The 13004-nt window shown below is 36.2% G+C and overlaps 1 protein-coding gene across 1 annotated transcript in view; it reads right to left on the bottom strand.

Moving 5' to 3' along the window:
• Positions 1–836: 836 nt before the first annotated feature.
• The window catches only part of NAF1 (nuclear assembly factor 1 ribonucleoprotein), a gene marked incomplete at its 5' end in the record, with an annotated part of 14748 nt that continues 2580 nt past the window's right edge, over positions 837–13004 (bottom strand). The window contains 5 exons of the mRNA XM_010074456.1: positions 837–1258; positions 3849–3954; positions 7536–7587; positions 10800–10960; positions 12021–12103. Of these exons, the coding sequence (XP_010072758.1) occupies positions 837–1258; positions 3849–3954; positions 7536–7587; positions 10800–10960; positions 12021–12103 (824 nt within the window). The remainder of the gene's footprint in view (positions 1259–3848; positions 3955–7535; positions 7588–10799; positions 10961–12020; positions 12104–13004) is intronic.

Raw genomic sequence — 13004 nt, 5'->3', positions numbered from 1 at the left:
TCCTAGAAAGCCTGGCTACATACTGTATGTATCTATCAGCATTTCTCCACTAGAAGCAAAGACAAGCTAGAGGAGTTATGCTGGTTTTCAATCTCCCCATACCATGCAGTTTCACATCCTAGAATTAATTGCAAAACAACTAACCAATAAGCTGATCTTCTATAGCTATTGTAGGACACTGAATCTGACAAAAGTAATTCAGCTGCTGGTCCAAATTCTGAGTTAGCTCCTCCAGCTACTTAAAAAAAAGACCATCCAGCTCCAGTTTTCTCGTTAATATGAAAGTAATGAAATATTAGAAGTTGGATAACAGGAGTTTATACCTTATATAAATAGTGGCAAACCTAGCTTAAAATTTAGGTGTCAGATTTTCAGTTTCTATGGAAACAGATTTCAAATTTTGCAGAAATTGAGAAAAATGCTTTACCATAGCAATATACAACCACTCCAAAAATATTAAAATACCATCTATGTGACATATCCTCATCACTATTAGATAGTAGCTACATAGCTACTCTTACACTTATTACAAAATAATTTCCACCACTACACACCAGTCTACAAAAAGTTTTTATTTATCATCCCAAACTGGAAGATATTATAAAAATAAACCATTATTTAATATTCAGTTATTTTTATCATACAGTTTTCTTCTTTGAAACAGAAAACATATATGAAAAAATAGCTTCCTATAGATGTCCCACAAAGAACCAAACTCTGCATTTGATCTACTGATGCAGAAAAATGAAGTATCTCCAAAATAAGGGAATACAGTCTTGGCAGCCTGTTCTTCCTCCCTCTAAACTGCAAGGCTCTTTATGCACATTTATGGAAACTTAGCAAGGCCTGAACTGAGAAGGATGGCTATCCGGAGGAGGTGGTGGAGGAGGTGGTGGTGGAAGTGGTAAAAATGGGTATGATGAGTTGTACATGTTTGGGCCTGTACAAATCATATTCAGATTTGAAGGCGGAAGGTAGAATTGATTGACATCATTAACAGAACCAAAAACTGGAGGAGGAAAGGGATACTGTTGCATCATTGGATTTTCTTTTCGATGAGGTTGTGGAAACACTGGAGATTCCTGATGTAGTCTGTTGTCTGAAGAGTACAGCTGTGGAGGTCTTACTTGTGGTCTCAAAAAATCCGGAGAGCCTGATGGAGGAGGAAATGGATGCCTGAAGAACCCTCTGCCACGGTATCCCTTTGAATAACTTGAAGAAGGCTGTTGCATTAACTGATGAAGTCCATTATTCTCACCTCAAAAAACAAACAAACAAACAAACAAAACCAAAACACAGAGTTTTAATATTGTTTTGGAAAGATTACATTCAGTCCTCAAAAATCTTTCAAGCTGAAGCCAAGAAAATTTGAAAAGTAATCTTATCAACAAATAATACTGGCAAATAATATATAAACAACAAAATAATACTGGCAAGTCTACTGTTTAGTAACTCATCTTGATTTATTAGAGTAATATAGAAAGGATGATCCTGAGGGTTGCAAATTCAGTCATTGAAAAATAAATTTCACTTTCTTTCCCTCCAGGCATTTTCAATTGTATTAATGAAACACAAGAATGCTCAAACTGAGTATTTTGGAAGCTTCGGTTTAAAAGAATATTTAAAAACAACACACTTTAAAACTGAAGATAAATCAACACTGCATTGCACTACAGCACAGATACAGGGCACAAGAAATTATTCGAACTCAAATGAGCAAAATTATCTTACTCTTATCAGAAAAAAGGCAACATGTACCTTTAGCCAATTAGCTTTCAATATTCATTTTTCAAAGATGAATTTTTCGTTGTACACCTCACTGCAAGCACATATTTAGGGTTTATAATAAATGCACTGCCACTTTTATATAAATACGTTACGAGTATTAATGGGAAAAGTGCTATAAAATTAAGACCACTGAAATATTAAACATGTTCCAAATAGCTGCTAACATATTCAAAAGGCTGTAGAATTTCAACTGAAACATTATCTCTAAAAGATTTTAGGGCTAGAAGCAAAAAGGTATTTAGGGACATAACACCACATAAAAGCACTGAATTCTAAGAACCTATGTGGACCTAATCCTCAGCACTAGATTACATACACATTTACATTTCACACTTGAAGATCTAAGTCCGGAAATCTAGTTGTATACCAAAAGTCCTGCCCACTTTCAAGGGGAATTAGGACTTAAGATTCATTTGGTGCATGCAGGCCTCCAAGAAGGACTGAATTGAAAAGTACTTAGGTGAGTATTTTTTTCTTCTCCTATCAAAGCGTACAATGAGCCAATTTTAATATCATCAGAGTTTTATGAAGATGCAACAAAGCAAAACTCAAGCTGATACTGAGTTTGTGCCTCAATTTGCCAGATACCCCTGTTGGTGAATTCCGTAGCCAAACCAAATAGCACACAATGTCAATGGATACATCATTTATAGAAAACACAGCAAATCATAACCCATAACTCCCTTAAGAGACTGAGACAGTTCCTTCCACTGTGTTCTCAGTTACGGAACATGTATCTCAGTAACAGCCTCAGCAAGCCCTAGGCAAAGGCAGGTCTGCAACAAACTGGCAGAATAAGGATGTGCTGGAAAACATGCCATATGATAGGTAAGCAGAACCCAGGACAGAAAGTAACCATCAGCAATGAAGGGAAAGTATGGCACAACTCAGATCCTTCCCTTAAGGGAGAACTGTCAAAACCACAGGGCAAAAGCCAGTCCAAGAAAGATCACAGATTTATTTAAAGGGTACAAGGGAGGGATGTACTGCACACAGAGTAGAACAGGACAGTTACTGACTTCCCATATCAAGATAAAAGAGGTTCAGTGGGGCACAATGTCTAGCAGCTTCAAAAAGGAAGAATAGCAAACTCATGGAAGGGGACAGCCCCAGCCCAAGAAAATCAATGGGGAGGAAGCACTGTGCTGCAAACAGTTGAAACTACCTGATATGTAAACAGTAGAAGAGGGGAGAGGATGAGAGTCAGTATATAAAGGAGTGCTACAAAAAGCATTCAACAGAAGCAGATCAGGAGAACAGAGAAAGAGGTAAAAGAGGTATGCAACTTAAATTATTCAACCAAAATAGCAACCAAAAAGCAAAAAGTTGTCAGTAGAGAAGCATGAGGAAAAGACAGACTGGAAAATTTGGTTACTGCAAACAGAACAGCTGCAAGCATACACTTGGAACAGATCTGTCAACAGCAGGAGAAAGGAAGGTGAAGAAGGCTATGTTTATTATGAAAAACTATACATAGCTTATTAAACTACTATAGGTTTGTTTAACTAATGGCCATGTTAGGCAAACAGAGATTCTCAGGAGTTACACAAGTAACAGTTATTTTAAAGGAGTATTTATTTGCCATGGGTGAGTAAGAGCTTCCTCTTCAGATAGAGGAATAAATTCTCCATCTAAGACTTGTGTGTTCTCCCCGATTGTCAAAAAAATGGGTTTCCAAAAATCTCCACATGGCCCTCCTGTATCTTCTCCCTGCACTCAAAGGCTTAACCTGAATTCAGACCCCAACAGACCCTGCAATAACCAAGCTCTAAGCTCCAAAATGTGGCATCTGTTCTATATCTTCACTGTGTGTTAGCTGACACTGTTTTAAGACTGAATCTCCTCTTATAACTGTCCTGCTCTGACTACTTTCCTTCAGTTTAATGGAAAAAACTTAAACTTCCTTCTAAAAAAAATTAAGGAACATAGCCACAAATTCAACTTTGAAAAGCAGAGGAATACTGATTAACCACATGAAAGCTCAATCATTAAGATAGAAACCATTGTCTATTTCAAACTCAGTTTAACAGCTAAAACATTCTCCCATAGCCTTCACTCACTTGATACATTTGTTTCTGATCTGAGTTTCTTCCTTCCTTGACTTTGAGGCTTCTTTTTCTTCTGTTTTGCCTCTCTTTCTTTTTCATCATCACTGAAATCCAAGGCCTGATAAAAAAAAAAAAGAGAGAGAACTTCAGTTCTAGCAATAAATAATTATTCAGAAAACAAGCCATCCGGTAGCCAGCTTAGAAGAATATTAGAACTGCACTTTCCTATTCTGCATTTGAACAGCCTTCATGTGTTCAGCTGGCTTTTCAACAGAATCAAAATTTTAACACTCCCCAAATTTTTCGTAAGACAATTATACAATACTCAGTTATTCCTTCTAATTTTCCTAAAAACAGCAACATTCAAGGACCGAACACAAAGTTTTGATTGCCTAGATGTAAGAAAAAAATTGGGAATCTCTAAGGGAGCTGCCTAGTTATTGCCAAGAAAAAGCTTTTGAAGGACAAACTGCACACTAACTAAATTAAAATATGGATTTTTAAAATAAGTTAATTTAGTGACCAATACTTAACTCACAGTTAAATTACATTAAAAAAATACCTCTAGTCTAAAATTGTCACTAAATTGGAATTTTCTGTAGTATATTCAATAACACTGTTCCCATTAAAACTGCAATAGCAATATTATTCCAAAGGAATATTCAGCTCTGAAAAATGTCATTTACAACAGATTCAATATCACTGCAACATTTTGTTCCAGTTACACAAGGTTTTGCTATGTTTTGAGTCCTAGCTTACATTTAGAATGAGGAGAAGTTATTAGCGACAGGAAAGAAATCTGTCAATGCAATCAGTTCCCTGAAAAACAGCTTGCTCACATGACATAAAGGTGTGGGGTTTGTTCCCACCCTCCCTTTCCCAATTCCGAAAGGCAGGGTTTTACTGCTTACTGATGCATCTCCACAGTATATACAGAGCACAGATCTCAAAAATGCTGCACTAAAACAGTGCTAAAAAAGCCACATTAAAGTTAATTTTGAATGCAACTATTTCCTCTATATAACTGGATTACGCAAAAGAAAGCCACAAAGCATAAAAGTTGACATATGCCATGAAATAAAATCTTTCACTAACTCCTGCTTTTTCTAAGGACATCAATACGCCATCCTCCAGTAGAGCAGAAATAACAAACAGGTACCTTCTGTTGCTAGCTAATTTCGATGTAACATTCCATAAAAGCCATCTCACAGAGAAATCACAGTTATCTCCTCCTCCTAGCCTTGCAGCATACAGATCCCACTTTGTCATCCTATAACCCCAAAGACAAGTCCGAGAGAGAGACGCTGTATTACCGAGTCTACAGTTAAGCTAGGCTAATTACAAGCCTGTCAGAAACGGAACACTTACCATATACCTTAAAGTAGCAAGCATAAGAGGGCTAACATGGATTAATTTCACATTAATAAAAAAAATAAAGCTCCACAGTATCACAAAAAGAACCGACTCCAGCAATTGCATGCAGTTTACCATAGGAGCTGCCCAGAAAAGTTACAGAATCAGCTGCCAGCTGAGGGTTCTAAAAGAGTCTGTCTGCAAGAGACAATTTCAAGCATCACTACAATAAAATTTAACCTGCACCCTTGTAGCTACTGTCTATCAGCTTATCAGCTGTCACAGTTTGGATATCTTAGTGTAAACTCTAACTGTTAGACTTATCCAAAGATTATTCTAAGTAAGGATTACAAGATGTGAGACATGGTGCTTTCTCCAAAACAGAGCATAGAGACTCACATCACAAAGCCAAACCAGCCACAGAAACAAAGGTGTCACAAAAAGCAATCAAGTTTGCCCATCCTGGCCATCACTGATTTCATTCAAGCCTCCTTCCTTCCTACAGTGAAAGCTTCCTCTGTACTTTCAGATTCTAACCTGAAGGTAACAATATGATAATTAAAATTAAGAAAAATAATAAAAAAATAAATACCAACTTTGGAAAAAGCAATGAATCTATATCTGCAGAAGATTTGACTGCTTGACTATATTTAGTCAAATTTTAAAGTTACTTAGGTTATTAAAAATTCAAATTACACATTTACAAGCTTATCTCCTGAAAAGCTTTAAAAATATGACTAAAACAAAAAAGAACTCACCATTAGCCAATAAGCACATTTTTATCATCACTAGAAAATTATTCAATGAAAAAAAATAACACTAACCAAAAGTTTCTAACTATACACAATCACTCAAAGGTCTGTTGATCACACTGCTATAGTCCAATTCTATACAACACTTCTAACTCCCAAATGGTGATTCCACGGTTCTGTGATGTCTCCCCAAGAAAGGAAGGCAATTTACAGTCAGAACTGACAGATAAGAATTCCTCGAGATAAGTTAACACTGCTCAGCTCAGTTCCTTTTGTAGGAGGAAAAAAAAAGTATTTCAAAACACATCATCCTCACCATAGTGGAAAAAGCAACTTTCTGGGTTGACAGGCTGATACATTATTACAGGACCTATCTTCAAGCATAGAAAAACTCATGTCACAACATCTCTACTTCAAGGCAGAACAACTAGCCCGGGATAAGGACTGTGAATACAAAAAATGATACTGTCTCTCACAGCATCCTTCTGGACAATTTACCTTCCAACTGAAATGGTCTATTCTATTCTAAAAATTGGTTAGAACATTAAAACAAACAAAAAAAAAGACAAAACACACCTTTCCTACTTAATTATAGAGTAAGAAGCACATAGTACTTAGTACACATAGTACATAAAACTATGCCAACCATGCACGCTTTTTGGCAGATTCAAAACAAGCAGATGGAGAGATCTTTTTAGGATGCTATGGTAGACACAAGCTTCTAGGAATTTCAGCTATTTTGGATAAGATATGCTTAAAGTAGAAATTGCAAGAAGTGACTCAAGTGTTGAGCTAGAAAAGAGATCTCATGAGAACACCTCAAAAAAACTACCAGCCTTACAATTCTTATTGAAGAATAGTCATTAAGAGTATCATTAGAGTGGAGTTAAGGGGCACTGGATGGGAACCTTGGATGTCACTGAAGATATCTTTACAGATCCTAAGGTAAATTATGTCAATTGTCAGGAGGAGCTTTCACTCCTACAGAATCCTGTATGAATGCCTTGGTATGGAAGAAGCTCAGATCCTCTCATGAAACTAGTGTTTTGTAATAGGAAACAGTAAGGAAACCTTACTAAGAAGCCATTCAAAGAAAGCAACAGAGAAGGCGTTAAGTTAATCTAACAGAGCAGACAGCTGGAACACCCATGTACTACAGTTCACAGAGTACTAGCAGGCCTTTAAAGACAAACAACTGCTTGTGGCAAGGTAAAAAACAAAGCGGCAGTGAAAGAACAGCAAGGACAAAAATTCCCTAACAGAAGCAAAACTATTAGGCAAGTTAAAAGCACTGTCACTCAAAGACGAACATTCAGGTTGCCAAACATGTTATTGAAGGACTAGAGGAACTGAAGACAAAAATATACATTTTCCCAACTGCAAAAAGCAAGTAGAAAAAGACAGGTAGTACTCTCTATGCTGTAAAGCCTCTCCAAGAAAAGCATGACCTTCTTTTCAGTGAAGAAAAGAGGTACATCCAACTCTTGTCTGAGTAAAAAAAAAAGCAAGCTTGCTAATTAGTTACTCTGCACAGAAATTTTTCTGCATCTATCTCGTGTAATCGAAAATGATAAACAAAAAACTCAATAGTTACTTCAGGTGGTGGTTCTTGATCATTCTTCCAAGATGCATCGGAACCTTTTTCCCTAAAAGAAAAAAAAAAAACAACCACAAAAAACACAAATTAGACATTCAAGATGAAGGGAAATGGTGTAAAGGAGACTATGAAACATCTCTTCTTTGAGTGACATAGTAGCAACATATTCCAGGTTAGAAATAATTTGTAAGAACTGTACTGTACACCTTCAAGTTATCATATCTCCAACTCCAGGAGCTGCCTGTTTTAAAAGGGGCTTTTCTTTTTTAATGTTGTTTGTAAGCGAATAGTAATGAATGTGTCAACCTAAGGCTTCACTACAATGTCACTTGAAAAATAATGAAATACTGAAAATTATTATTTGCAAAATGGAACCACACAGTTAAGAACACCCATGTGTCCAGTGTGAAATGTCTTCAATCAGTGGTCTAATAATGAAGGGGTTTTTTATTTATTCACCAAGTCAGCAACAATCAAGCAGTCATAGCTACACTGAAGTACATACCCGTCAGCTCTAGGCAGCCTGGACTTAGGAGGCCCTTAGTCAAAAGGCTGCCCATGAGAACACTGGTAAGGCAGCGGGGTGTACTTTGGTGCCTTAACCCCTAACCATAAAATTGAAGCTCAATCTCTACATATCACTAGAAAACCATAAAGACACACCACCTTTGTGATTATGAGCAAATCACATGAGCAAGCAAGCCATTTTAAAGTTCAATTTGAAGAAAATGTTACAGCAAAGAAAGGAAGATAACGGCTCTATATGAGTAATTTCTCAGCTGCAGAAAACTCTCTACCTGTGCAATGATGAAAAGTAACATTATTTATTATTATTGTTATTATTATTATTATGAACCAACTTTGTTTTCCCTTGTCATCTTGTTATTTTTGGGGCAATACATGCCTGCCAGAAATACCAGAGCATGCAAGAAACTCCAAGACCTGTGGTCATTAGGCAGTATGTAGTACTACTGACTGCAAAATTTAAACCTCCTAAATTTTTCAGGCAGCTTATCTCACTTTCTCAAGGCAGCCTTCCCCATTTCAGCAGAACACAAAACACTTTTCATGCTCTGAGATACTTAATAATCTTCTGCAAAGAACAAGACTGTAATTCTTTCATTTCTGAAGTCAGATACTGTTAAGATCTGGAAGTCTAACAAAAGGTGATGCAGAGGAATCATGAAAATACATGAGCTTCTTCGGAATTACTTGGTGTTTCAGGCAATACAAGAAGTCCATTTTTAGCAACAAATTATTTTGCATTCAAGAAGTTTTACATTACACTTTCATTTATTTTGCTATAAAGTGTAAGGCTTATTCACAGCACTGCAACTTTGTACAATGCAAGCAGATTGCATGCCAGATTTCAGAAAAAGCTTCAAACCTAAGGTTTCTTTCAGATCTTAATCCTGATTCATTTCCTTTTCAAAGTACCATCATAGTTTTGAGTAGCAGTTCTAAAACTTTAAGCCTATAATACTGCACAAGCTATCCTGCACACCGTCAAACTAACAAAAGCAGAAAATAAAAACCACTGGTCATCAAATTTGCAAACTGCTCAAGTCCCAAAGCCTTTTTGGGAAGCACTGACTGAAGCTGAACTTTTCTACTGTCCATGCCATCTTGGTTTCTTTATATAGACATTACAGCACAGAACAGGAATCAAAATTCTTTATTTTTTTTCAATTACACCTACTCTGTGAAAAGGCAGCTTCAACAAATAGTACCATTTGCCTCACAAAAGCTTAAGAAACTTTACTGACAAAAGTCAGAAATAAAATTGTTTCAGTGAAATGTAAAAAGTCACATTATTCAGAAATTATGGTTTACGTCACATTACACAGATGCTCACACTGCTCATTTTAATACAGGGCAAGAAATGATGTCTCATGCACTGTTCAGCTGCACTGGTAACTCATGAAAGTGTGAAACATCTTACCTAGTGTTCAATTTTGTACCATATGCAATCGTGAAGTACTACCAAAAAAACAACTAGCTCCCAAAACTATTTGGCAAAGCACGTAACAAACTAAAACATGAGTCTCATGTCTCAGATGCTGAGCACGGCACAGAGTTATTGATGTAGCAAGCCGATGATTAAAGTCTGTTGAGTTACTGTGCTAAGCAACAAAGTTTAACGGCACAAATCAAAGACCAGCTGGCACCAAAATGCTGCAGGAAAGCAAACAAGCAGCAGAGCAAGAAAGTGATCTATTTTGGTCTTCACTGAAAGGGAAAAAATATGCTTGCTGCTTCCACAGAAATGGGGGGTTGAGAGGGGAAGACTGCTGCAGGCCTGGCCACACATGCATGACATAAAGAAAAAACTTGTTCAGTATGAATACTCACAGAGTTGCAAGTAATGCAGCCACTGATATTATTGGCTATAGTCAGAAAAAAACTGCAAGTCAGAAGAGAACCAATCCTAACAGACTACGATACAGTATTTTTTTAAGCTATAGCTATTTCAGACGATCATTCATCAATAATTAGAACACTAATGTCTATCAGTCATTTATCATTCTTTATCTCTTATTCTGTATCTTCGAGTACACTTTCTTTTAAATGGCAACAAGTCCTATTCATACATACTACTTTCCTGGGCAGACTGGGACACACAAACACTACTGAGAAATTTCTGAACATCATACTACACTGCAACTCAGTCCTTCCCCTCTCCCAAATTTACAGGACATAACTTTCATATAGAATTGTTATTCTCCAACGGCACAACAGATTCATTGACAATTAAATTTCAGTTCTGGTCTTATAACATTAAATAAAAATAGTAAAGAAATACAAACTTCTTCAGAAATCAAACAAGTTTATCATAAGTCATTAAATTAAACAAGAATCTGAGTAACAACACAATCAGGAAAGTTCATCTTGCAAAACCATTGCATGTGTATGTGTGTGAGGGTGTCAGGAAGCATCAACGAATTTTTTTCTGGTTATGATATTTTAGGTAACAACAACATGAAAAGACAGCAAGCTTAATACATTAAATTGAATAAGAAGCTACTAAACTTTAGTAATTAACACTTTAGAAGCTTGTATTTTACAGCTACTCTGTACTGTTCTGAAAGGCAAAACAGTACAACCTTGTTATTACAAACACAGTTGAGAATATCTAAAAAAATAAAAGTTTTAGTGTCAAGCTTAGTCCTACAGCTTCTCGCTCAAGGCTAAATTTTAATCCAGTATTTTAGCTATATTAAAAATACATTAGAACTAGATTAGAAAAGAAATCAGACTCACTGTTTTAGTTTCTCTGCAAATATGTACTGAGTGAAGTCCTCCACTGATGGTGCAAAATACATGCTATCTTGCACATTAATACCTTTTGCTTTGATATGCTCAGAGCTGTTAAATCTTAACACATAAAAGGGATGTAAAACAGGACCAAATATCTCAAATATCTGAAACACAAACAAAATTAAAATGTTTAAGTAAACAAACAGGAACAGACAGCTAATTTCATTGTAGATAACTGTGAGGCTTTAAGATGCTTTGTTTCTAAGAAGTTTGATATATTTTCAAAATGCATTAACAAATAAAGTTACTTTCATGCTTCAGTTTTATTACCGCATTTTGTTTGACAGTGCATTTCCCCAGCTACTGTTTAAGTTATAACGTGGAAAAGTAAGTTCCCACGCGTTGATGTTGTCTTCACCCACCCAACTGCACTGTTTTCACTGTCTGCTTCCTCTACTTTAGTAATCTTTCCTTTTGTTAAATCTCTGTTCTTCTCTCTACATTATGCTTTCAAATCCTGGAACAATTCCAAAAACCTGGAACAATTGCCAGTTCATCTTTACAAGATGCCTTTATATCAGTTGCCCTGTCTGTTCCCCAGTTCTGTGGAGAGCAGAGAATCCCGAAATGTTGTACAGAACACTTGCAATTTCAGCCTGAGTTTTTTCGTTCCACTCACATCTAGTATTCAAAGATATTACAGCAGTAATCATTCTAGATGATTGCTTTACTTCCCCAAAAGCGTACAAAAATTCAATGTAACACCCCTCTCCGCAAACATTCTTCATTATACTTGCATAAAGCACACACTGGCCTTAAACTGGAACAGCAGAGCATAGATATGTAAACATTCCCCATTTTTTTCTGAAACTCGACTCTAATTTCTCCAATCTTTGCCCCCAACTCCTGGCAATAAAAGAGCACAGCCTGTTATTCAAGACGCCATACATCTGAAAGCAACCTCTCCCTCTCCACAAGCACTCTCATAAATAGCAGTAACTCATCACACACCGTAATTCTGTAAGGAAGCAATGAATTTCAGGTTAGGAACTCTTGAGATTGAAAAAAATAGATGACTATAGCAAGAGCCCAAAGCACAAAGAAAAAGTACGTTATCAAGGAAAAGTTATCTTTCATTAGTTGACTTCAACAATACTTGTTGGAACATAAAATAATACTTCTAATTTTATATTACAATAACAGGTTTTTATGCTTTACACACACCTTTCCTGCTGCTTGCCGATCTTCTTTAAAAATTATACTTTCCTCATTTATTGGAGGTAGGCCTCTCAGTGATTCAATTATTACTAAAATGGAAAAAAAATTAAATTATAACTTTGTGTTTCAACAGCAGCATGTAGTTAATTGCAGAGAAACTTAACAAACCACACCATTAATTTGTCTACTGACATTCATAGAGCTTCACCTGAAAATTCCTGCACACACACAAAACTACTAACAATCACACACCCCTTCTCCAGTGATTTATGAGTGGTAAGATTTACATTGGTTTACAGAATTATTGTTCTCTGGGATGGAGAAAGAAAGGAGACCAGACGACAGGTACAAAAGAGATGTCTCAGATATGTATATGTGAGATACCTGTTGTATTTGACCAGGATGTTTCTTAATTAAGTGCATAGCAGCAATAACCTGTTTTTCTGAGTGCAGATGCATGTGTGTATTCTGCCTTCTTAGTATTCCATATGAAATTTTCCTTGGAAAAAAGAATGGAGATGGCTATTCATTATAGCTTCCCCTAATAAGTCATAAAAATCAGACCAGAATACAAAAGATATCTGGCAGTCCAGTCACAGTAGCAAGTGGCAGTGTCATTTACGTATGCAGATTTGAAACACATTTCTGCAATTTAATGTCATATAATAGTCCTGTTTGGGTCTAATCCATGACTAATAATGGTGCGAGTGGTCAGAGCAAGCAAGTCATTGTAGTAGCTCAAAATATTAAATCTTAATACTTTGCAGACTTAAACACTTAGAAATTAATAGCGTCATGTTCTTCCTCCATTAAATACATAATTTGATACACAAGCTACATAATTTTTAGGTTTTCCACATTCAGAGACAAGACAGAGACAAAAACATCTTATTCTTTACTCAAATCTTTAGAGTAATTCACTCGTCTTTGGTAGTAGTTCACATTTGTTGCTTTAGTCTACAGAAATATTTGGTCTTCCTTTATATTCAG

This window comes from Pterocles gutturalis, unplaced genomic scaffold (assembly GCF_000699245.1).
Source record: "Pterocles gutturalis isolate BGI_N339 unplaced genomic scaffold, ASM69924v1 scaffold21387, whole genome shotgun sequence".
In the NCBI taxonomy this organism is placed as follows: domain Eukaryota; kingdom Metazoa; phylum Chordata; class Aves; order Pterocliformes; family Pteroclidae; genus Pterocles; species Pterocles gutturalis.
This window is presented reverse-complemented; position numbering and strand designations above follow the sequence as displayed.